Source organism: Gadus morhua, unplaced genomic scaffold (genome assembly GCF_902167405.1).
Source record: "Gadus morhua unplaced genomic scaffold, gadMor3.0, whole genome shotgun sequence".
In the NCBI taxonomy this organism is placed as follows: Eukaryota; Metazoa; Chordata; class Actinopteri; order Gadiformes; family Gadidae; genus Gadus; species Gadus morhua.
In genome coordinates this window covers 1-22405 of record NW_021964097.1, presented here as the reverse complement: position 1 = coordinate 22405, position 22405 = coordinate 1, and the positions used below count along the sequence as shown (strand labels likewise).

General features: G+C 41.5%; 1 protein-coding gene, 1 long non-coding RNA gene and 5 other non-coding genes across 11 annotated transcripts; 1 reads left to right on the top strand and 6 right to left on the bottom strand.

Moving 5' to 3' along the window:
- Nucleotides 1-2337: 2337 nt before the first annotated feature.
- LOC115539021 (uncharacterized) lies at nt 2338-6726 on the bottom strand. Of its 5 annotated transcripts, none has more exons than XR_003975649.1 (6): nt 6643-6726; nt 6201-6231; nt 5942-6097; nt 5449-5559; nt 5046-5160; nt 2338-4114 (listed from the first exon to the last, which is right to left on the bottom strand). It is a non-coding gene; the product is annotated as an uncharacterized LOC115539021 (long non-coding RNA). The 5 variants fall into 5 exon arrangements; XR_003975650.1 differs by having other exon boundaries at nt 5942-6049; XR_003975647.1 differs by having other exon boundaries at nt 6201-6444; nt 6643-6717.
- Nucleotides 3989-14861, top strand: LOC115539020 (uncharacterized). Its single transcript, XM_030350224.1, has 11 exons — nt 3989-4255; nt 5089-5203; nt 5791-5879; nt 6664-6726; nt 6819-6878; nt 7173-7238; nt 8585-8650; nt 13116-13148; nt 13264-13490; nt 13916-14075; nt 14647-14861. The coding sequence occupies exons 1-11, from the start codon at nt 4048-4050 to the stop codon at nt 14775-14777; spliced, it is 1218 nt and encodes a 405-aa protein (XP_030206084.1). The 5' UTR covers nt 3989-4047; the 3' UTR covers nt 14778-14861.
- Nucleotides 14862-19934: 5073 nt separating this feature from the next.
- Nucleotides 19935-20053, bottom strand: LOC115539026 (5S ribosomal RNA). Its single transcript, XR_003975655.1, has one exon. It is a non-coding gene; the product is annotated as a 5S ribosomal RNA (ribosomal RNA).
- Nucleotides 20054-20474: 421 nt separating this feature from the next.
- On the bottom strand, nt 20475-20593 carry LOC115539027 (5S ribosomal RNA). Its single transcript, XR_003975656.1, has one exon. It is a non-coding gene; the product is annotated as a 5S ribosomal RNA (ribosomal RNA).
- Nucleotides 20594-21014: 421 nt separating this feature from the next.
- Nucleotides 21015-21133, bottom strand: LOC115539023 (5S ribosomal RNA). Its single transcript, XR_003975652.1, has one exon. It is a non-coding gene; the product is annotated as a 5S ribosomal RNA (ribosomal RNA).
- A 421-nt stretch (nt 21134-21554) lies between these two features.
- On the bottom strand, nt 21555-21673 carry LOC115539025 (5S ribosomal RNA). Its single transcript, XR_003975654.1, has one exon. It is a non-coding gene; the product is annotated as a 5S ribosomal RNA (ribosomal RNA).
- A 421-nt stretch (nt 21674-22094) lies between these two features.
- On the bottom strand, nt 22095-22213 carry LOC115539024 (5S ribosomal RNA). Its single transcript, XR_003975653.1, has one exon. It is a non-coding gene; the product is annotated as a 5S ribosomal RNA (ribosomal RNA).
- Between the last annotated feature and the right edge of the window lie 192 nt (nt 22214-22405).

Here is a 22405-nt window from a genome sequence, read left to right as displayed (position 1 = left end):
CTGTCTGCAGACTAAATGCCACCAATGGTAATCTTAACTTACCTTATTGAGGATTTCAAGCGAAAACGACCACGTATCAGTAGGTCTGGGTCCCCACCGTGAAGTGTTGGCGGGAATGGAAGAAAATTAGCCTGGCAATCGTAGATTCCGCGTCGGTCTGGGGAGGCTGCTGTCAATTTCTTCAATCAGCACAAGAGGCGCGATCAACTGGCGTAGTTCAAATGGGTTAACCTCTAATCCTTACCATAAACTCCCGCAAACAGCTAGGACTAATCGAAACACGTTTTAAAGGAGAGCCCTTCTAACCAATCAGAGGCGAGAATCCGGGACTTATCCTACGAAAAAATATATCATACCAGTCTAGGAGGAAATATGAACACATCTTTCCTGTTATTTTAATACATTAAGTAATAAAATATATTTTGCTATCCAAGAGGAAGCTTATTTCTCCCTTTACTACAATGCATATGATAGGATTATAGGAAGTTTACAATTATAAATATAAGAAAACTGATTTCACAAGTTAGAATAACCTTGTTGATCAAGGGGATGCAATAAAAAAAACATAGCATATTATTGTAGAGATGCCATGAATTTGATAGGCTAGGGTCTATGATATGTTGCAAATTGCAATCAGGCTATATACATGATACAAACAGCATTCAAATGTCCCAGACCATTTGTAATGGAATTTTGAGGGCATAATTTATTTAGGTCTCATGGAGCTTATTGGATAGGCAAATTGCATTGTAGGATACAGAGTTCTTAATTGATGAATGTTGTGGATGCAGGAGTCAATGAGCTTTAAACTTCCTGTGTTTTTATTCATTTATTACTTGGTCATAGACCACTATGGTTTGACTTAAAGTGAGTGAACACATTAGTCTTGTTGTTTTGAGGTGCAGACATGGTCGCATATGCCTTTTTCTCTCTCTTATGGTCGCGTATGTCACGTGACTTTTACGTCTGCACGTGACATATCTTGCATATTATTTCAGTTAGTTTTAATTCGGAACGCAGGGACAGTTTACAAATGAAGTGTATTCTAAATAAAAGTTCAACCGTTTATTTAAAATGCAAAGACATAATTTCTTTCCAAATACCTTTAAATAGTAGGGATTAACTAACACAAGTGCAAACACGTATAACTATTTGTATCTGGAGTGTAATTTATATATAAATCACAAAACCAAAGAGTCTTGTTGAGTACCTGCAATAATTTGTATATTCATTTTGTCCTTTTCTGTTTTTCTTTCAGGTTCCAACACCTGCCACTAAGAGAGAAATTACAGCAAAGTAAATATGAAAAACTACAAATTTTTCCACTCCTTATACTGTACAGAAAAAAAATAGGTGGATTGTCAAAATATAGTGTAGTGTATTTAACTAAAATACAAAAGTGTACACAGCACTTCCATTACCAATTAGAGAATGGCATCATATTGGGCTAGAAGACGTAAGGTTCGCAAATTACTGAGGGACACAGAGCAGGATATTCTCAGTGAATATGGTTCAATTGCTGCTAGTTCAAGTGGAAACCTTCACTCTATTGAGAGCACAACTCCTCTCATTACAAATTCTTCTGAGTCCTTTCTAGATGCTCTACCATCTACATCTGGGTTGTTGCTAACAACACCGGAAATTGGGACTGACAAAAGTGAATGTGGGGACGACTCTGACAACGACATTGGGACTGACAAATGTGAATGTGGGGACGACTCTGACAACGACATTGGGACTGACAAAAGTGAATGTGGGGACGACTCTGACAACGACATGGGGACTGACAAAAGTGAATGTGGGGACGACTCTGACAACAACATTGGGACTGACAAAAGTGAATGTGGGGACGGACCAAACGAAGGCTTGCTCACAAGGAGTTTAAAATATTGGGCTACTACATATTCCGTTTCCCTGGTTGCCCTGTCGGCTCTGCTGACCATTTTAAGGTTATTTCACCCCACCCTTCCTAAGGATGGAAGGACTTTACTTGGAACAAAAGCCCATGTAGCTACAGTCAAAATAGACGGGGGGGACTACTACCATTTCGGATTAATAAAAGGAGTTTTATCACGGTTGGCCTGTTTAAAATTACCAAGAACTCTAAATATCCTGACTTTGCAATTCAATATAGACGGTTTACCCCTATTCAGGAGTTCTAAATTACAATTTTGGCCCATCCTTGCATGCATCACATGCGACTACACAAAGACCCCATTCCCAATTGGGATCTTTTGTGGTTTAAGCAAGCCAAAGAGTGTTTCTCAGTACCTGCAAAAATTCGTACAAGATCTCCAAAATGTACTGGCAAATGGCATAACATATAAGGGCAAGCAATTTAAGGTTTTGGTTTCCTCTTTTATTTGTGATGCTCCCGCAAGAGCTTACATTAAGCAGACAAAGGCATTCAACGGCTATTCCGGGTGTGACAAATGTTTTCAGGAGGGTGTGTGGAAAAACAAAATGACATATCCTGAGACCATTGTGAGACTAAGGACTGACTCAAGCTTCACTGATATGATTGATGAGGAACATCACCTTGGGAGCTCACCTTTAGCTGGGGTGGTTCAAATGGTTTCCATGTTCCCTATTGATTATATGCATCTTTGTTGTCTGGGGGTAACAAGGAAGCTACTTAATATCTGGTTAAAGGGCAAAAATAAGGCAACAAGGCTTCCCTCACAAACGGTTGCTACAATTTCCAAGCAGTTGCTAATGATTAATGTGCTCACGCCATGTGAATTTAACCGCAAGCCAAGGGAACTGTCCGAAATCGATCGTTGGAAAGCAACCGAGCTTAGATCCTTCATGTTGTATTGGGGTCCTATTGTTTTGAAGGATTCTCTTCCTAGTGAGATTTATGATCATTTTATGTTGTTTTCTGTTGGTATGTACCTGTTGCTGTCCCCTGGTGTTTGTGTTAAGATGTTGGCCTTTGCAGAGAAGCTGATGGTTTCTTTTGTTGACTATTATGGACAGTTGTATGGTAGGGAGGAGATTGTTTATAATGTGCATCAATTAATCCATTTGGCAGAGGAATACAAAAAGTTTGGGCCCCTAGACAACATATCAGCTTTCCCCTATGAAAACTGTCTGGGGCAAATAAAACATCTTCTACGCAAGCCACATCAGCCTCTACAGCAGGTAGTGAAAAGGCTGTCTGAAATGCCACCTGGAAGGACACAAAATCCAAGCAGTGACCCGATATTGCAACACATGCATACTGATGGCCCTGTTCCCCCACAGTTCATTAAAGACACACAATACAGGAAGGTTTCGACAGATCAATTTACCTTGTCAACGAAGAAGGGGGACAATTGCATTATGGTGGGAGATGGCTTTGCTTTAGTTGCAAATGTCATTAAATCAGAGGAAAATGTCTACATCATTTACAGAACATTCCAAAAAAAAGAGCCTTACTTCACTTATCCCTGTGATTCATCGTACATTGGAACGTATATAGTCAGTGGACTGAATGACGCCTTAGGGGTGAGTAAGCTTTGCCACATAAAACGAAAATGCCATCTATTCGAAAAGGGAAACAAGGTCATAACAACACCACTGCTACATTGCCCGGTGTAGTTGAGCTAGAGCCAGGCGTCCTCTACGTTTGCTCTTTGTTTTCAGAGCCCTCCATGGAAGTTTGTTTTGAGATAACTTTAATAAACAGAGGAACATTTAAAAAAAAAAAAAATTGACAACTAATAAAAAAGAAAAATGCATAGGGGCCAGTAAAAATTCTGGACTCGAATGACAACGACATGGGGACTGACAAAAGTGAATGTGGGGACGACTCTGACAACGACATTGGGACTGACAAAAGTGAATGTGGGGACGGACCAAACGAAGGCTTGCTCACAAGGAGTTTAAAATATTGGGCTACTACATATTCCGTTTCCCTGGTTGCCCTGTCAGCTCTGCTGACCATTTTAAGCTTATTTCACCCCACCCTTCCTGAGAACAAAAGCCCATGTAGCTACAGTCAAAATAGACGGGGGGGACTACTACCATTAAAAATTAAGACTTTGATTTGCATCCAAGGCCAAAATGGATAGCGAGGCAGGGCGCAGTTGGTCAGTGGTGCAGTTTCAGAACGGTGGCACAGCAGTTGTTCCTGTAAAGTGGTACAACAGGAGAGAACAACTATTATCATGGCCCCCAAAAACTATAAAGTTGGCAAAGGCAGTGAGAGAGGAGCTGACACCGTCCGAAGACTGGAAACGTTATCAAGACGTCCGTCTGCTCAATGTTTGTGGTGAGTAATCAGTGCAACTCACATGTACATACAAGTTAATCCTATATGGTACAATTTTGCCTCTATGTAACATAACCTTTTTGTCCTTTTAAAGTGTATCTTGCAGGTTATTTTTTTTCTCTCCAAATGTATCCCTAACCTATTCTTAAAATAGCCATTTCAAAGTATATGCAGGATTTAATGTCTTTTAAAACATGCAAATTGAAATTCAGAGCCAAAAGTGGCCTTTGGATCCTTGTTCCATGAACATTCTTTTGTAACCCCACGGGCTGTGATGTCACGTGGGAAAGTCCTCTGAAGGCCGTTGCATGCTCCGCGAGAAGAAAGAACAAAGTTCTCGTGATAGAGCTGCAAGAAGAAAATTACGTAATTTTCTTGACCAGAAAGAACTTCTCGCAGCTCTGTCACGGAGAACTTTGTTCTTTCTTCTCGCGGAGTAGGCCTATGTAACAGCCTTTACTGTGGCCACATCAGACAGCAGGAGCTGTTCCTGAATTTACCTTCTCAAAAAACTGCCTCTAGGAAGTCACTATGGGGTTTATTTAAAAAGAGAATAACGAAACCTAGATCCTTTATCATTTCCCCTTAAATTGTTAAGTGTGTGTCTAACATGCAAGTTACACTTTCAACCCACAAAATACATACTAAATTATGATGTTATACCACATGAGTCGTTTGAGGCAGTATTGAATACCTGTTTTGTAGCCTTCATCTCAGGTTTCATACATAATATTCCACAGTAAATTCTAAAATGTTGTTTGACTTAGCTGGTGTTATTAATACCACTTACCTCCCTCCCTCCCTCTCTCTCTCCCTCTCTCCCTCCATCTCAGGTACCCATGATGAAGCCAAACGCCGCGAGAACAAATATACAAAAACAATGTGTTCCACCTCCGCTCTGGAGTCTGAGGAGGAAGAAGACATACGGAGGATGAAGAGAAGATCAAGGTAAACTTCTTGTCAATATCTTACGCTTTACTTAGTACTCATGATCCGTCACTTTCTGACTGAATGGTCTCATGGAATTAACATTTTACAATATAATAAAAATAAATGGAGTCACGTGGGTACGTCGAGCAAGATGGCGGTGCAGTGAAACAGCTCCGCTAGCCCACCAATATATTTACTTAAATATCATATATTATAGTCCACTAATTTTTGTAAAACAGCTTCCAAAGTAACCCTGAGTTCACCTATATGTAATACAGCTCTCACTCCTTTGCTGCCTCTCTCTCGGTCGTCCATGCCCTCTTTTCCTAGTGTTACCGGTCTCAGGTTTATATCCCATAAACAGATGAGATTTCCTGTAAAAACAGGAGAATGAAGGAGACGTGTTCATTGCAGCGCTGCAGTAAAATCACTTTATGTACAAACAAGCTATATTTATCAGGTGTTTTCTGTCAAAAGTTTTATTTTGGCTCAATAACAGTGCCCCTGCAGAGTCACACACGCATTAAAATCATCAAGCGACCAATTAAATCATAGACCATCACCTGATAAATCAAGTCTGAAATAAAATATTTTTTTTCTTTAAGGCCAAATCGCAATTATATGGATTCAGACTCTGACGAGCCATCAGGAGGAAAAAGACGCTTTGCCAGTCCACCTGATGTGGGAGATCCAGGTATTGAAACATGGCAATACATTTATTTCATATAATGTATCAGAAATTGCTTATTCCAATACCTGCATGCAAGTGTAGTTCTTCGAGTCCGTTGCAATCTCAGATGTCGTTCTGCCAGTATCTGGCGCAGGTCACAGCTGATGGGGTTCAGCCAGGTCCTGGGGGCTGCACTGGGGGGCGTGATCACACCGAGTAGGTGGAACTGTTACGGTTAGATACTGGACCCAAGAGCAGACAGAGTTGAATTGATGAAAAAAGGTGTATTTATACGAGGTGGGGAAGCAGGTAGTGGATGAGGAAGAGCCAGGCACGTATAATTACCACAGTAGAGAGTAGTACGATCGTGCACCGACTGCAGGGAATCCAAGGGTTATGAAGGGGAGTTGATTGGAGGTGAAGACCAGGTGAGCGTAATTGCAGATCAGGGCCAGGTGTGAAGTGAGACAGACAGGGGGAGTGGCAGAAGGAGGAGGAGGAACACACACAGCAGCCAACTGTGATCACCACAGGGACATTGTCTGTACTGCTCCACAGCTGCATATGTCTTCTGGCTGGTAGCCCCATGCTTTCAAAAGTGATTTGCAACTTTAGTCCAAACAAGAACTGTACATAATGTTGAATAAGAGGAATTTGGGCAGTCATAACAAAATATCTATAAAAGTACCACTAATGAAAAGGAAAAACATTAATTAATTATTGTAAAGTAAATATAAACATCAACTTGAATATTATTTGGATATCATTTAAAATCATAAATTCTTACCCTTACTGGTTTTCACTCTAGATGCACCGGATGCCAATGGCAGCTATCTGGACGAACTGCTGTCTTCTGAACTTCCAAACATAAGTAAGAGTGTGTTTATGTTCCTGTGCTTGTTGAGGTCATGCTTTCCAATAAAATTTATTATCTGAATATTTTAAAATGTGTATGCATTTCAGTTGAAACACCAAGGTCCCTTCCCAACAAGTCTGCAAAGACCTTACGGTTTTCACAAAATGGTATGTCAGAATAAAAAATATAGTAGTAAATCATGCTTTTGGATTGAGTTGTGTTAAAATGTATAGTATTGTTTGATTCGGTACTTCTTTTGCATTGCCCCTTTGTAGATTTATGAATACTTGGCCAGTTTGTTTTGCTTTCATCACATTAAGGAACTTCAGCCACACAAACAGGAATATCTTGCAGCTTACAGACTGCATCTGCAGTTGAAGACCAATATTTTATGAAATAGTTGTTTACAATAATATATCTTGGAGACATAACTGCACTGTGATTCTCCCTCTGTGTTTCAGTAGGGATACCAGCAACAAGCCCCAGAATTTACCACCAGCTGCAGGAACCACAGCAGAGAACTTCTGGTATGATACTGTGCACACAAGTGTTACCTACCCTATATTTTTACTTACAGACTGCATCTGACGTTGAAGACTAATATTTAATGAAATGGTTATTTACAATAATATATATATTAGAGACTAGGGTTGGGCAATCGTCTGCAAGCTTCCATCGTCCGATAGCGCCCCCTAGCGATCGCCGATAGTCGATGCTATCGGGGGGCAACTTTATAATAATTGTATAATATTAATTATTTATAATAATATATCACTTTGAAAGAAATCGCGTTTTTATTTTTCTATTTTTTTCTTAAAAACGATTACGATGGTCTTCCCCTTGGACCAGCGTGAGCCTCCGCTGATTTAAGGTTCGATGTGTCGGCGCCGGCGGCGCTGTCATGATGACACGCTGATGACACACAGCTCGTAGCTGTGTTGGAAATCGTTCCCTATCACGGATATACTAGTGCACTATATAGGGTGCTCGCAATTTTGAAGTGTTCGAATTCTCACTGGTTAATTTCGTGCCCTATATAGTGCACTTAAAATACCCAACATTTTAGTGTACATATGTTCCCTGCGTGTTACTCCCATATACTACAATGCAATGCGGTTGTGTTTTTCCGAGGAGAATAAGAGGTCTCCGGCTTTCGTTTAGAAATATCCAAATTTATTTGGGATTTAACAAGAAAATGTAACATTCAAAATTAATAAGAAAAACCTTGTTCAAGGAAATGTAACATTCAACATCAATACAACCTCCAGCTTTCCTCGAGTCTCCGGTTTGTTTACATGATCTGGGCGCATCTGTCTGCGTCACACAAATACCCGGCGCATTTACTGACGCAAATGACGTTTAGAAATGTTCAGCGTAGTGTCCGGATTCTCGTTTGTTCGTTCCCTATGTAGTGCACTATATCATGAACACTATAGGGAATAGTGAGTGAGTGAATAGGGAACGATTTCGAACACAGCTCATGTACCACAGCTGTGACCCGGAAATGGTGCAGCGGGGTGTGATGTCATTTCGCCGTGCGAGCAGACCGGTAGGTTTCGAGCCCCTCCCCTCTCGCAGAAGTGAGTGAATACGGCAGGTTAGCGCTACATAGTATGTTTTCCATCGGTGCCAGTTATTTCAATTACAATTTGCGGGGCTTTTTAAGTTGGAAAAATAGCTACCACAGCGCTTTAAAAAAATAAACCAAATAATATATATATATATATTATCAAAATTTAATTATCGCCTTTTTATCGGCAACTTGAGACGATCGACGATGGAATCCATCTATCGTCGATAGTCGATAGAATCGACTATCGGCCCATCCCTATTAGAGACATAACTGCACTGTGATTCTCCCTCTGTGTTTCAGTAGGGATACCAGCAACAAGCCCCAGCATTTACCACCAGCAGCAGGAACCACAGCAAAGCACTTCTGGTATGATACTGTGCACACAAGTGATACCTACCTTCCACACACACACACACACACACACACACACACACACACACACACACACACACACACACACACACACACACACACACACACACACACACACACACACACACACACACACATATATATATATATATATATATATATATATATATATATATATATATATATATATATATATATATATATATATATTAGGGCTGTAACGATACACAAATTCACGATTCAGTTTGTATCACGATTTTTGACCCACGGTTCGATACATCCCACGATTCTTTTAAATTTAAAAAGCATTTTATTTAAACAACACTTAAATACCAATTATCTTAATGTAACATTTAATAACAAATAATTTGGAACACTGAACAGATTTGAACCGAAAGAATACTATTAAAGTATAGCTAAATTAATAAAGAAATAACCAAAGATTGCAGTTGGAGGATGCTTTTTGCTGGTAGGCATAATAGGGCCCCTTTAACTGTTTGGTTGGTTTATTCAAATATCCTTTTTCGCGCTTCTTATTAGGCTATGTAGCTTAAATAATGACATAATCAGGCCGTATAGAATGCAACATGTTTAATAGCCTAACTTTCAATAGATGAGGAAAAACATGAACGTCGCAATAACGAGGCATAGTGTTACGAGTAGCATATGTGTGTGCGGGAGAATTGCAGTGTGCGTATGCGTGTGTGAGTGACGTCAGGGAGTGAGTGGACGAGCGAGGAGAGCGAGCGGTAGCGCGTGTGTCTAGTGAAGAAGCGAACGAGTCCGGTAGAATAAAGTACCCATCCTGTCAATAATCGGTGGCCGCTTCATTCCGACCTTTAAGCAGACAAACTGCCAGTCAAATCACACAAAACAATAGAGACAGGATCACACAGGCAATTTTTTTCGCGCTTGGCCCACTCTGGATAAATGTCGTTCATATCGCATATGAGGACTTCGACGGCTGTGGAGAAATGCAATCCTCCGTAGCCACGGAGAGCTGTGATCACAGAGAGGGCATCTCGTCACATATTTACGGCATCGATAGGAGGGGGCGCTGTCAGCAGACTATTATTTAGACAAATTATTAGCAAATTTCAATCGGACAATTTGACCGAAGAGTTAGAAAGGGCATATCGCGCTTCTGCCTTCTCACACCGTGAGACAGGTTCGTGGCTTTGAGTATCGCCATTTTCGGTTTGATACGCGTATCGTTACAGCCCTAATATATATATATATATATATATATATATATATATATATATATATATATATATATATATATATATATATATATAAAAAAATAATAATAATTGTATAAGCCCTTGGCTTAAATGACTTGACTACCGACCAAAAACAAACAAACTTTTTATTTTAAGTGCTTCACAAATTAATGTGCGAGCAAGCACGATGTGTTTAAATTATATTTTACTTAAATAACTTTAGCACATTCCCTATCAGGATTATTTATACACAAGATAGAGAACTCAAACAGGCTATCAGAACAATTCTCAAAATAATGTCGTAGATAGTTTAAAACGTTCAACACAAAAGGTGGCTGTAGTTGAAGAGTTAAAGGCCCACTATGCAACTTTTTTTGCCAAAATTACATTAATTATGCTGGTTGAGAGTTATTCTGATGGTTCTGCAACCATTTCTGGGTCGTTTGGTGGGTGTGTCATTGCCCCATGTCACCTCTCCAAGGAAAAAGCGCATATGCAACTTGCTCTGTTCGGACCGACACAATCCGGATGTGACGCAGCGGAAGTATCCAATCGCGCCTCGAAAATTTAGTCAGATTGTAGTTTCGAAAATGCTTTACGGCACAGACACACACCCAAACATGGCACCGGCGAGATATAAACAGCCAGTTGCGAGGCAATTGTTGCATTCATCATGGATCAATCGACTAATAAGGGACCCAAGCGGCGACTGTCGGTGGAACAAAAGAAGAATGGACCAGAAAAGAGATCAGACACGAGTGAAAGGGGAACTATGCAACTTTTTTGGCTTGATTTACCTTAATATAACAGGCTAAGAGTCATTGCGATGGTTCTATTATACATTTTTGTTCGATTGTTCGTTGTTTCGACTCCCCCTTGCGCATCTTGGCAGAGAAAAGGAATATGTTTCTACCGGCGACCCGCCGCCCACTCTCGAGGGAGTCTCGGGTCTCGCAAAGTAACGAATTGCTTTACGGCACAGACCCCCAAACACGGAACCGGCTTGATATAAGTAAGGGATAATGCCCGACGAGGTGTCCATTATCAGGAATTAATGGACGACGTGGAGGCGTGAACCGTCCGACGCGAAGCGGAGGACGGTTGCCTCCGCGAAGTCCATTGGACACCTCGAAGGGCATTATCCCGCTTATACCACGGTCACTTACCAACGGTGACCAAATTAAGACCATTAATTTATATTTTCATGCGTTTTACAATCCGAATATAAAGTTTTCCACAAAACATACATTTGTTTCCCTGGTTACGCCTGAGGGTCCGACTAATACCCGGAACCACCATTACACGCCCGCTGGGTTCTCATGCAACGGAAACGTTGTTCACTCCTCCAGTAATTAGGACGGACCATAGCTACGACTTTAGAACGGGAGGTAGCGGGAGGTATTATAGTCCGCTGAGCTTTGTTTTGTTTCCCGTTGCTATGGTTACTACTATTTTAGAGACGATACGCCAGCTAGCGCATTAATTGAGAACGGTAAACAGACAATTTGACGGAACTACTTGTCCAGGTGTCCGTATATCAGGAGTTAATGCACACCCTGCATCCAATCAGAATCGAGTATTCCCGCAGACCGTGGTATAAACACAAGTAACTAAGGGATTGTTACATTTATCATCGATCATTGCTGTTCGTCTGTCTCGTCCCCCAGATGCAGACTGAATCCCCGAATCCAGGTTCTTGTTTATTTAGATTATTATGTTGGCCAACACTCTTACACTGATTGTTCTGTTCAACCTAATATAAAACAATTATAATCTAGGATATAAATTCTCCCCGTCAACTATAAAAAAGGATGGATTTATGATTATTGCAATACAAATACACCATTTAAAAAATGTATAACCTTGAACATCTACTTCGGACATGGCTCCACGCATTCGCCGGCTTCTTTGAAAACAAATGCACATGGCTCGGGTAGAAGTGCATGGGGAAGGGTCGTCAACGAGTTGTTACGACAGTGTTGTTAAATATCTACTACGAAGCTGTAGGGGGCGCTGTGTAGAGAAATGTGCGTGCCAAAACCAAGAAAACAGCAAAGAAATGCCCGAAGTTGCATAGTGGGCCTTTAACCTTAGATTATTCACAAGTTCAAAATCCTAGAAACAAGATCGATTATCCCAATTTTGTGGCAGAGAGTGTCCTCTCTGCCAGTTGAGAGATGTGTGGTGCACGACCCACACAAGATGGCGGCTCCATGTGCTCCATATATCTATTGTTGACCCATTCAAGATGGCCCCACATATATATATATACATATATATATATATATATATATATATATATATATACACATACACACACACAATTAACAATAACCTCTACTTAAAATGAAATCAAGTGATAACCATTAATGAATTATAAGCTCAGAGTAGGCCTATTGTCCACAATAATTGCTCAATTAAAAAGAACGGTTTGCATTTATTGATTTATCCTTAACGGTTATGATTGAACGGTTACACGTGTAGGGCCTACACGTGCACACCCCTAGTTAAAATATACATATACTTTACTAGAGGTTACATTGAACAGTAATAATAAAAAATTTAAAGCCGTTCACAATATCAACACAATCATATAAAGTGCTTTGTATTAAAACAACATACCTGGCTCCTCCGCCTGCCATGGGTGCGACACGAGGCCGAGGGACGGCATATTAGGCTTCCTTCACCAGGTGTTCATGGCATGGACCACTGCTAGCTTGTTAGCTTGCTTCATACAAACTGTTTTCGGACCAAACGCATAGAAATGCATGTAAGACACACGAACTATCAACATGCATACAAAGTATTTGAATACGAACCCCACATAAATATAGAAGAAAGACAGTATTTAAATTGTGTGAAAACTTACGTTTTAACCACGGCACGCATGCTCGAGTGAGTGGCTGTTGGCGTCTGCTCAGACCTGCGCAACTATGACGCGCATCTTGCTGAGTGCACAAAATGCTGCACAAATGCTGTGCGCTAAGCAAGACGAGCGTCATAATTGCGCAGGTCTTAGCAAAACGGCGAAACCTCAAACGAGGCTAATGTTTCATATCTTTTTATGATATTTAATTAATACATTTTGATAAATCTATATGCCTGATTGTATAGCCTAAATGCAAAATTCCTTGGCTAGAGGCTGAAGACGAGGTTGTGTTGGCATAGTTGCAGTTCAATAATACCTGCAACATGTTTGAAGTAATTAATGCATTGATGTTTATTTTATTTTATAGACTTCACCGGGAATAGAGGACCACTTTTGAAAGGTAAGTCTGTTTCACATGATGTATTCATAATTAAATAAATAATTAAAGTAATTAATAATAATATAATACATTATTAATAAATAATACATTCACAAACCATTTTCTTTTTCTTTAGAACTCACCATTGAAAAGATGCTGGCAGAGGTCTTGGTGACTGTGAAAGAGCTGTCCAGGGAGGTTCATTTTTTAAAAAATGAGCTAGCCGACATTAAAACCACCCTGGGCGAGAGTCAGGGCCAACCCGATTTGGCCCCAGCAAATAAACTGCCAATGCAGTCAATGGAAGACTTCAATGAGGTTCAAACTTCATTGAAGTCAGACGTTTCGGTCCGGCAAAAGATGGTAATTTATTTTACAAAACCAATTGTACAATTTAGAGAAAACCTAACAGTCTGCATGTATCATATATATATATTAAAACAGTTACATATAAAGTCAATAACAGATTTTTGTATAACAGCAAAGTATCAGCCATTGCTTCTCCTCACTCTTTGGAAATAGTTAGCCTACTTAACAGATCAGAAGACAATGTTAACTTGGGCGCTCCGGTGGCGTAGTGGATAAGGGCACGCACCATATTGGCTCCGGCCTTCGTTGCAGTGAGCTTTACTCATCCCCCCTCTCTCTCTGTCCCCCCATTTCACTCTGAACTGTCAATAAAGCTTGAAAAATGCCGAAAAAATTATCTTTTAAAAAAAGAAAATGTTAACTTAAATGTTTAATTAAGCCAACATTATAACAACATTTTTTCATTCTTGTCTCTTTAGATTGCTCGTTTGGCTTCAGTGGGGGGAACCTCATCTGAAGCCATGATTCGAAGAATGCTCGGTTCTTCTATCAGCAACTCCCTGGCATGTGACTTCAATTGGGCAGGAAAAGGGACCAAGCAGGCATTTAGCCAAACCATTATCCAGGACTGCATGTTTGGTGGGTTTGCTCCTCTGGTAACGGTTTACTGACTACGTTTTGCCTAGTAGGCCTAACCCTAAAAACTGCAATGATGTGTAGGCTATAACTGGATAGAAGCACTGATTGTAAAAAGAACCATATCTCTGTTCAAGGATTCCGTCAGGAATATTAAAAACGACACACATTTCCTAATGTATTTAGCATAAAAGGCATTTAGTCAAACGTTGTTACATTTTATACTTGAGTGTCTTCACTGAAAAATATTTATGTTTATTGTGAGGTTACGGGGTAGAAAATTCAGGGTGCAACATTCCATGCATCGAGAATCGTTTTAAGCCAATGACAAGTCGATTGGAGAACTTTAGAGGTGCAAAAACACAGATTGTATTACCTTTGGAAACAGCTGTTTCCCCCTTTTTACAGTCTTTTTTTTTTATCGCATATCTTCTTATGTTACTGTACAGACGAGTGGTAGGCTAGGCCTATATTGTGTTTTCTACTGTAGCCTAAGTCTTTTATTTACTTGTAGGCTATAAATAAGAGAACGTTTTATTTATCTTTTATTCATTTAGTTTCTCGTCTCTTTCAGCCGCTGCAAGACGGTACGATAAAAAAAATTCTCATTTGGACTTCTCCAATACCGTAAAACGGTGGCTACGGTACGCTCCTGAGCGGGTGGGAGGGGTGAGGAGGACACCTACTTCACCGGTGGAAATATGAATTTGACAAGGCAGAAAGAGTGTTTTATGGTCTCACTGTCTAAATAAAGTTTAAATTAATTAATGAAAGTGTGATTGTTCTTATTTGATTTGATTGTTGCCATTCGTGTGGCCGAGAACCGTGAATAAAATGTATAAATATCATCTACAACATGGTTTTTTGACAAATGAGTTTGAAAAAAACATGCTTACCAACTTTAAGGTTTCCCTGCATTTCGTTTCAGTCTTCTTCGCCTCAAATAAAGCAGCTGACACATGTTTAAATGATGGTTGAATCAGTAACATTGTTTCAATATTAAATCAACCTAAATGAGAGGCTTACCTTCGTTTAGATTATGGTTGAATGATGGTTGAATCAGTAACACTGTTTCAATATTAAATCAACTAAAAATCAACCTTATTAATGGTGTTTAGATTATGGTTGAATGATGGTTGAATCTCCATCAGTTATGGTTGAAAATCCGACGTTGATTCGATGTCGGACGTAACGAGCGCTTTCAACATCGAAACAATGTCGGGCTTCAACGTCTTTTCAACATCAGTGCCTGATCATATTTCAACGTTGATTCAACGTCATTTTGCTATCTGGGGAGTGGCTATTCCTACCACTTATCGAAATCCTAACCTTAACCTTTAGCCTTATTCCCTAACCTTAACCCGAGTGGCTATCCCATCTTAACACCAACCGAACAAACAAAGGAAAAATCTATCCTCTCTTAAGACCAACCGAGTAACACTAAATGAAAATCTATTCCATCTTAACACCAACCGAACAAACAAAGGAAAAATCTATCCTCTCCTAAAGACCAACCGAGTAGCACTAAAAGGAAAAATCGTCCCTATTTTAACACCAACCAAACAAACCTTATAAAAAGGAAGAAGTTCTTGATGAGTTATAAGACATTCCCGGGAGTTGATCGACCTCGGGAGGGCCTCCCTCGGGTGAGAGTGTCTTGTGATAACGGCCGAAACACTCAATGATCCTTAGGACCACAACTGATGACATGTCCTGCAATTCTTGAAGAGATTCGTCAAAATAATATAAACCAAAACTTTAAAACAAAAAATTAAATCTTTTACGCAAAAAACCATTGAATAAACTCCAACATTAAATAACCAAACTACAATACGAATAACGTACCAACCTGAAAAAAATCCAAACGAAAACTACTTCATTCGAAAGAACGGGTCAAAGTACACGAGGACATTAAGACCAAGAATAACATGCGCCGGCCAGTGCCTTGCCTTGGACCTCTATCCTAACTGCGAAGTCGTCGGACGACGTGGGGAGATCCATGAGATATTTCAATATACCTAACCCTGCCAGTGCCCTCGGACCAACTGGTCTTTTTTGAACCCAAACTGTCTTTGACCCTACACCAACCTTAAAAAGAAACAAACAAATACCGACCTGGAAAAACTACCTAACTTCCACCCTCGTCTCACTCTCTCTAGCTCTATACCCTTCAACGTCCTCTCACCTCTCTGCCCTCTGGGTTTGAGATGTGAATAGGATATCAGAGATGCCCAACAAGGCAGGGGAGAATGTAGGGACAACAATCCCACACCTCCTTACCTCTGACTCCCCACTCTCCCTTACCCCACTCTTCTCACTCTCTCTAACTCTATACCCTTCAACGTCCTATCACCCCTCTACCCTCTGGGTTTGAGAGGTGAATAGGATATCAGAGATGCCCAACAAGGCAGGGGAGAATGTAGGGACAACAATCTCACACCTCCTTACCTCTGACTCCCCACCCTCCCTTACCCCACTCTTCTAACTCTCTCTAAACCTAAACCCCATGGAGCACTAACGAGAAATCTCTCCTATCTTAAAACCAACCGAGCAACATTAATGGAAAATCTTGCCCATCTTAACACCAACCGAACGATGAGAAATCTCTCCTATCCTAAAACCAACCGAGCAACATTAAAGGAAAATCTTTCCCATCTTAACACCAACCGAACGATAAGAAATCTATCCTGTCTTAAAACCAACCGAGGAGTACTAACGATAAATCTATCCTATCTTAAAAACCAACCGTGAAGCACTAACGAGAAACCTATCTGAAAACTACCTAACCTCCAACCTCGTCTCGCTCTCTCTAACTCTATACCCTTCAACGTCCTATCACCCCTCTACCCTCTGGGTTTGAGAGGTGAATAGGATATCAGAGATGCCCAACAAGGCAGGGGAGAATGTAGGGACAACAATCTCACACCTCCTTACCTCTGACTCCCCACCCTCCCTTACCCCACTCTTCTAACTCTCTCTAAACCTAAACCCTTCAACATTTAAAATTTAAAAAGTTCGATTTTAATCCCAAAACCTAATCTTTAGCTTTATTCCCTAAAGCCAACCCTAAAAACACTTTGTATTTATTTAGAATAATATTGTTACGGATTTTAAACACATAAACTGCCCCCACATAGTCACTAAGAAGCAGGATCTAACACACAAATTGAATAACCCTCACATAGCCACTAGGAAGCGGGATCAAACACCATTAAACAGGCAAAGAGGGAGGAACAATTACGTCACGTTGGCCACGCCCACTTGACCCTATAAAAGTCGACAGAGAGATTGGAGGGCAGAACACATACCCAGGCACGCAGAGAGGTTGCATCTCGAAGTAGCTCTACTATATTTCTCTCACACACGTTAGATACTATTCCCTCCCTTAGATTTCATAGTTATCATTCCAAAATGACCAACGAAGGCGAAGGACAACTCTGGGGTAAGTTTTTCTTACTTTATTTAAAACTAAACTATATTTAATTACTTGATGCTATGCTATGTATGAGGTACAGGTTATTTTGTAATTGTTTTAACATTTCCTGGGTTTATGCAATGTATGGAACAATTCTCTTTAGACTTCATCCCTACCACTTATCTCAATCTAAATCCTAACCTTAACCTTTAGCCTTATTCCCTAACCTTAACCCGAGTGGCTATCCCTACCACTTATCTAAATCCTTACCTTAACCTTTAGCCTTATTCCCTAACCTTAACCCGAGTGACTATCCCCACCACTTATCTAAATCCTAACCTTAACCTTTTAGCCTTATTCCCTAACCTTAAACCTGAGTGGCTATTCCTACCACTTATCGAAATCCTAACCTTAACCTTTAGCCTTATTCCCTAACCTTAACCCGAGTGGCTATCCCATCTTAACACCAACCGAACAAACAAAGGAAAAATCTATCCTCTCTTAAGACCAACCGAGTAACACTAAATGAAAATCTATTCCATCTTAACACCAACCGAACAAACAAAGGAAAAATCTATCCTCTCCTAAAGACCAACCGAGTAGCACTAAAAGGAAAAATCGTCCCTATTTTAACACCAACCAAACAAACCTTATAAAAAGGAAGAAGTTCTTGATGAGTTATAGGACATTCCCGGGAGTTGATCGACCTCGGGAGGGCCTCCCTCGGGTGAGAGTGTCTTGTGATAACGGCCGAAACACTCAATGATCCTTAGGACCACAACTGATGACATGTCCTGCAATTCTTGAAGAGATTCTTCAAAATAATATAAACCAAAACTTTAAAACAAAAAATTAAATCTTTTACGCAAAAAAACATTGAATAAACTCCAACATTAAATAACCAAACTACAATACGAATAACGTACCAACCTGAAAAAAATCCAAACGAAAACTACTTCATTCGAAAGAACGGGTCAAAGTACACGAGGACATTAAGACCAAGATTAACAGTGCCTTGCCTTGGACCTCTATCCTAACTGCGAAGTCGTCGGACGACGTTGGGAGATCCATGAGATATTTCAATATACCTAACCCTAACCCTAACCTTAGCTCAACCCTAACCATAACCAGACCTAACCTCAACCTTAGCTCAACCCTAACCATAACCAGACCTACCTATGCCTAACCCTAACCCTATGACTTAGATATAGCCCTTACTGCGGCTCAATCCTTACCATAACCTTACCCACCCATGACTAACCTTAACCGAACCCACCTAGGCCTAACCTCAACTGCAGCCCTAACATTATTATATATAAAAAAAATAAAAATATATTTTAAGTGTAGTTCACCTTTAACTTTTTCTGCTATAGGCTGACGTCATCGGTTTTCTCATAGCGGGCATAATGTTTTTATTTTTCTATGCTAGTTTGTTTTTTCTATGATGTTTTGGCAGTAATGAGTGTGTTTTGATGGATGGAAGCTGTTTTGGATGTGTTTCGGATTGTTTACGTTAATGTTTGAATTGCTACGGATGGGACCCGGAAGCCGTCAAACACCTCTTCCGGTTGACTTGCTTTTTGTACATATCAGAGTCTTTTTGCATATTTTTATTTTTGTTTAGATTATTAATATTATATCACAATTACTGTATATATATTTATTTAACTGAAAGGGCCTTTCTGTCTACGGACTTCGGCTACGGGACCCGGAAGCTGTCATACGCCTGATCCTATTGGCGGGATTTCTACTTTGTTATTGAATGTGTTACCATGTCATTCACTTGAACCTGATGAAGACCACGACAGGTCGAAACGTCGTTCGGGTTTAAAATAAACCATTTCTTGAATTCCAACTTTCGATTCTTATTTACACATTCAATATAAGTGAGTAGCACAGCCTTTTTTAGTTTTTTTTAATGTTTTTATAGTACTATTAGCGAAACATGAGTGAGTGGACTGAGGTCCGGTACGGTAGACGTCGCCGGGATGCCCGATCTCCGCAGACCCACCATGGAAGAAGTTGCTCTCCACTCAGGGGCTGTCGTCCTCCATCGCCATCCTGGGGTGGGCGCTCACCTTGCCAACGTGGACTACCGCCGCAGGTCAGGCGACGATTCCATTCGCCGCGTAATGGCCGGCACCTGCCGCGGCCACGCACAGGCCCAGTGCGGGGCTCACCGGACAGACACCCACCACCACCACGTGCGAGTATTGGATGGTACTCACCACCCCGAGACAGACATCGTGGTCCTCCACGGAGGGCCGGACGTCCCCGTGCGTCACCGGTTCCCTGGCGTTCGCCGTCGCCTAGGCCCCGACATCGTCCCCGTGGACCTGATGGGGATGGATCCTGGGGTCAGGGCCGCTGGGGGTTTGAGGGCTGGATGGACCGTGCACCTCCCCCACGTGATCGTGGGGATTTCCATCACCTAACCCTAACCCTAATGCTTACAGCACCTGGTATTCACAGGCGGTCACCCATCCAAGTACTGACCAGGCCCGACCCTGCTTAGCTTCCGAGATCAGACGAGATCGGGCGTGCCTAAGGTTGTATGGCCGTAAGCATTTATAGACTTGACCATATTAGCTTTTATACAGGGGGAGGACGTAAGGAGTGAGAGCGCTGCCGTGGCCAGAGACGGGACTCGTACAGAAACAATGATTAGATCCATAATGAATGAATGAATACGTTATTCCAGACTCAGAGTTACATATTTGAACGCAATGCATTACACTGCTTTGGCGTCATCGTTTGCGTGATCTTTTGAAGAAACGTAGCGTTGCAAAACCTGGGATGGACTAAGGTGGACCGCCGTCATTGCAGCTCTCTGCTACGTCGCTACACTGTCCACATGTTTCACAAATAGAGTTTGAGGAGACGTCGTCAGAGTCTGTATGTTGCTTAAATTCTCCAAAACAGTGGGCGCTAAAGATCAGCGCACGGTAGGCCATTGCATCCAATGAGCTCGAGTTGAAAAAGTATAATGCTTACAGCACCTGGTATTCCCAGGCGGTCACCCATCCAAGAACTAACCAGGCCCGACCCTAATTAGCTTCCGAGATCAGACGAGATCAGGCGTGCCTAAGGTGGAATGGCCGTAAGCATTTATAGACTTGACCATATTAGCTTTTATACAGGAGGAGGACGTAAGGAGTGAGCGCGCTGCCGTGGCCAGAGACGGGACTTGTACAGAAACAATGATTAGATCCATAATGAATGAATGAATACGTTATTCCAGACTCAGAGTTACATATTTGAACGCAATGCATTACACTGCTTGGGCGTCATCGTTTGTGTGATCTTTTGAAGAAACGTAGCGTTGCAAAACCTGGGATGGACTAAGGTGGACCGCCGTCATTGCAGCTCTCTGCTACGTCGCTACACTGTCCACATGTTTCACAAATAGAGTTTGAGGAGACGTCGTCAGAGTCTGTATGTTGCTTAAATTCTCCAAAACAGTGGGCGCTAAAGATCAGCGCACGGTAGGCCATTGCATCCAATGAGCTCGAGTTGAAATAGTATAATGCTTACAGCACCTGGTATTCCCAGGCGGTCACCCAACCAAGTACTAACCAGGCCCGACCCTGCTTAGCTTCCGAGATCAGACGAGATCGGGCATGCCTAAGGTGGTATGGCCGTAAGCATTTATAGACTTGACCATATTAGCTTTTATACAGGGGGAGGACGTAAGGAGTGAGAGCGCTGCCGTGGCCAGAGACGGGACTCGTACAGAAACAATGATTAGATCCATAATGAATGAATGAATACGTTATTCCAGACTCAGAGTTACATATTTGAACGCAATGCATTACACTGCTTTGGCGTCATCGTTTGCGTGATCTTTTGAAGAAACGTAGCGTTGCAAAACCTGGGATGGACTAAGGTGGACCGCCGTCATTGCAGCTCTCTGCTACGTCACTACACTGTCCACATGTTTCACAAATAGAGTTTGAGGAGACGTCGTCAGTGTCTGTATGTTGCTTAAATTCTACAAAAGAGTGGGCGCTAAAGATCAGCGCACGGTAGGCCATTGCATCCAATGAGCTCGAGTTGAAATAGTATAATGCTTACAGGACCTGGTATTCCCAGGCGGTCACCCATCCAAGTACTAACCAGGCCCAACCCTGCTTAGCTTCCGAGATCAGACGAGATCGGGCGTGCCTAAGTTGGTATGGCCGTAAGCATTTATAGACTTGACCATATTAGCTTTTATACAGGGGGAGGACGTAAGGAGTGAGAGCGCTGCCGTGGCCAGAGGCGGGACTCGTACAGAATCAATGATTAGATCCATAATGAATGAATGAATACGTTATTCCAGACTCAGAGTTACATATTTGAACGCAATGCATCACACTGCTTTGGCGTCATCGTTTGCGTGATCTTCTGAAGAAACGTAGCGTTGCAAAACATGGGATGGACTAAGGTGGACCGCCGTCATTGCAGCTCTCTGCTACGTCACTACACTGTCCACATGTTTCACAAATAGAGTTTGAGGAGACGTCGTCAGAGTCTGCATGTTGCTTAAATTCTCCAAAACAGTGGGCGCTAAAGATCAGCGCACGGTAGGCCATTGCATCCAATGAGCTCGAGTTGAAAAAGTATAATGCTTACAGCACCTGGTATTCCCAGGCGGTCACCCATCCAAGTACCAACCAGGCCCGACCCTGCTTAGCTTCCGAGATCAGACGAGATCGGGCGTCCCTAAGGTGGAATGGCCGTAAGCATTTATAGACTTGACCATATTAGCTTTTATACAGGGGGAGGACGTAAGGAGTGAGAGCGCTGCCGTGGCCAGAGACGGGACTCGTACAGAAACAATGATTAGATCCATAATGAATGAATGAATACGTTATTCCAGACTCAGAGTTACATATTTGAACGCAATGCATTACACTGCTTTGGCGTCATCGTTTGG

What these genes read in the sequence shown, in the direction of transcription:
- LOC115539020 (XM_030350224.1), top strand. Translation starts at nt 4,048, where the DNA reads ATGGATAGCGAGGCAGGGCGCAGTTGGTCAGTGGTGCAGTTTCAGAAC. An exon ending in CCGTCTGCTCAATGTTTGTG is followed by an intron (nt 4,256 to 5,088) that starts GTGAGTAATCAG and finishes CCTCCATCTCAG; the next exon opens with GTACCCATGATGAAGCCAAA. An exon ending in TTCTGAACTTCCAAACATAA is followed by an intron (nt 6,727 to 6,818) that starts GTAAGAGTGTGT and finishes TATGCATTTCAG; the next exon opens with TTGAAACACCAAGGTCCCTT.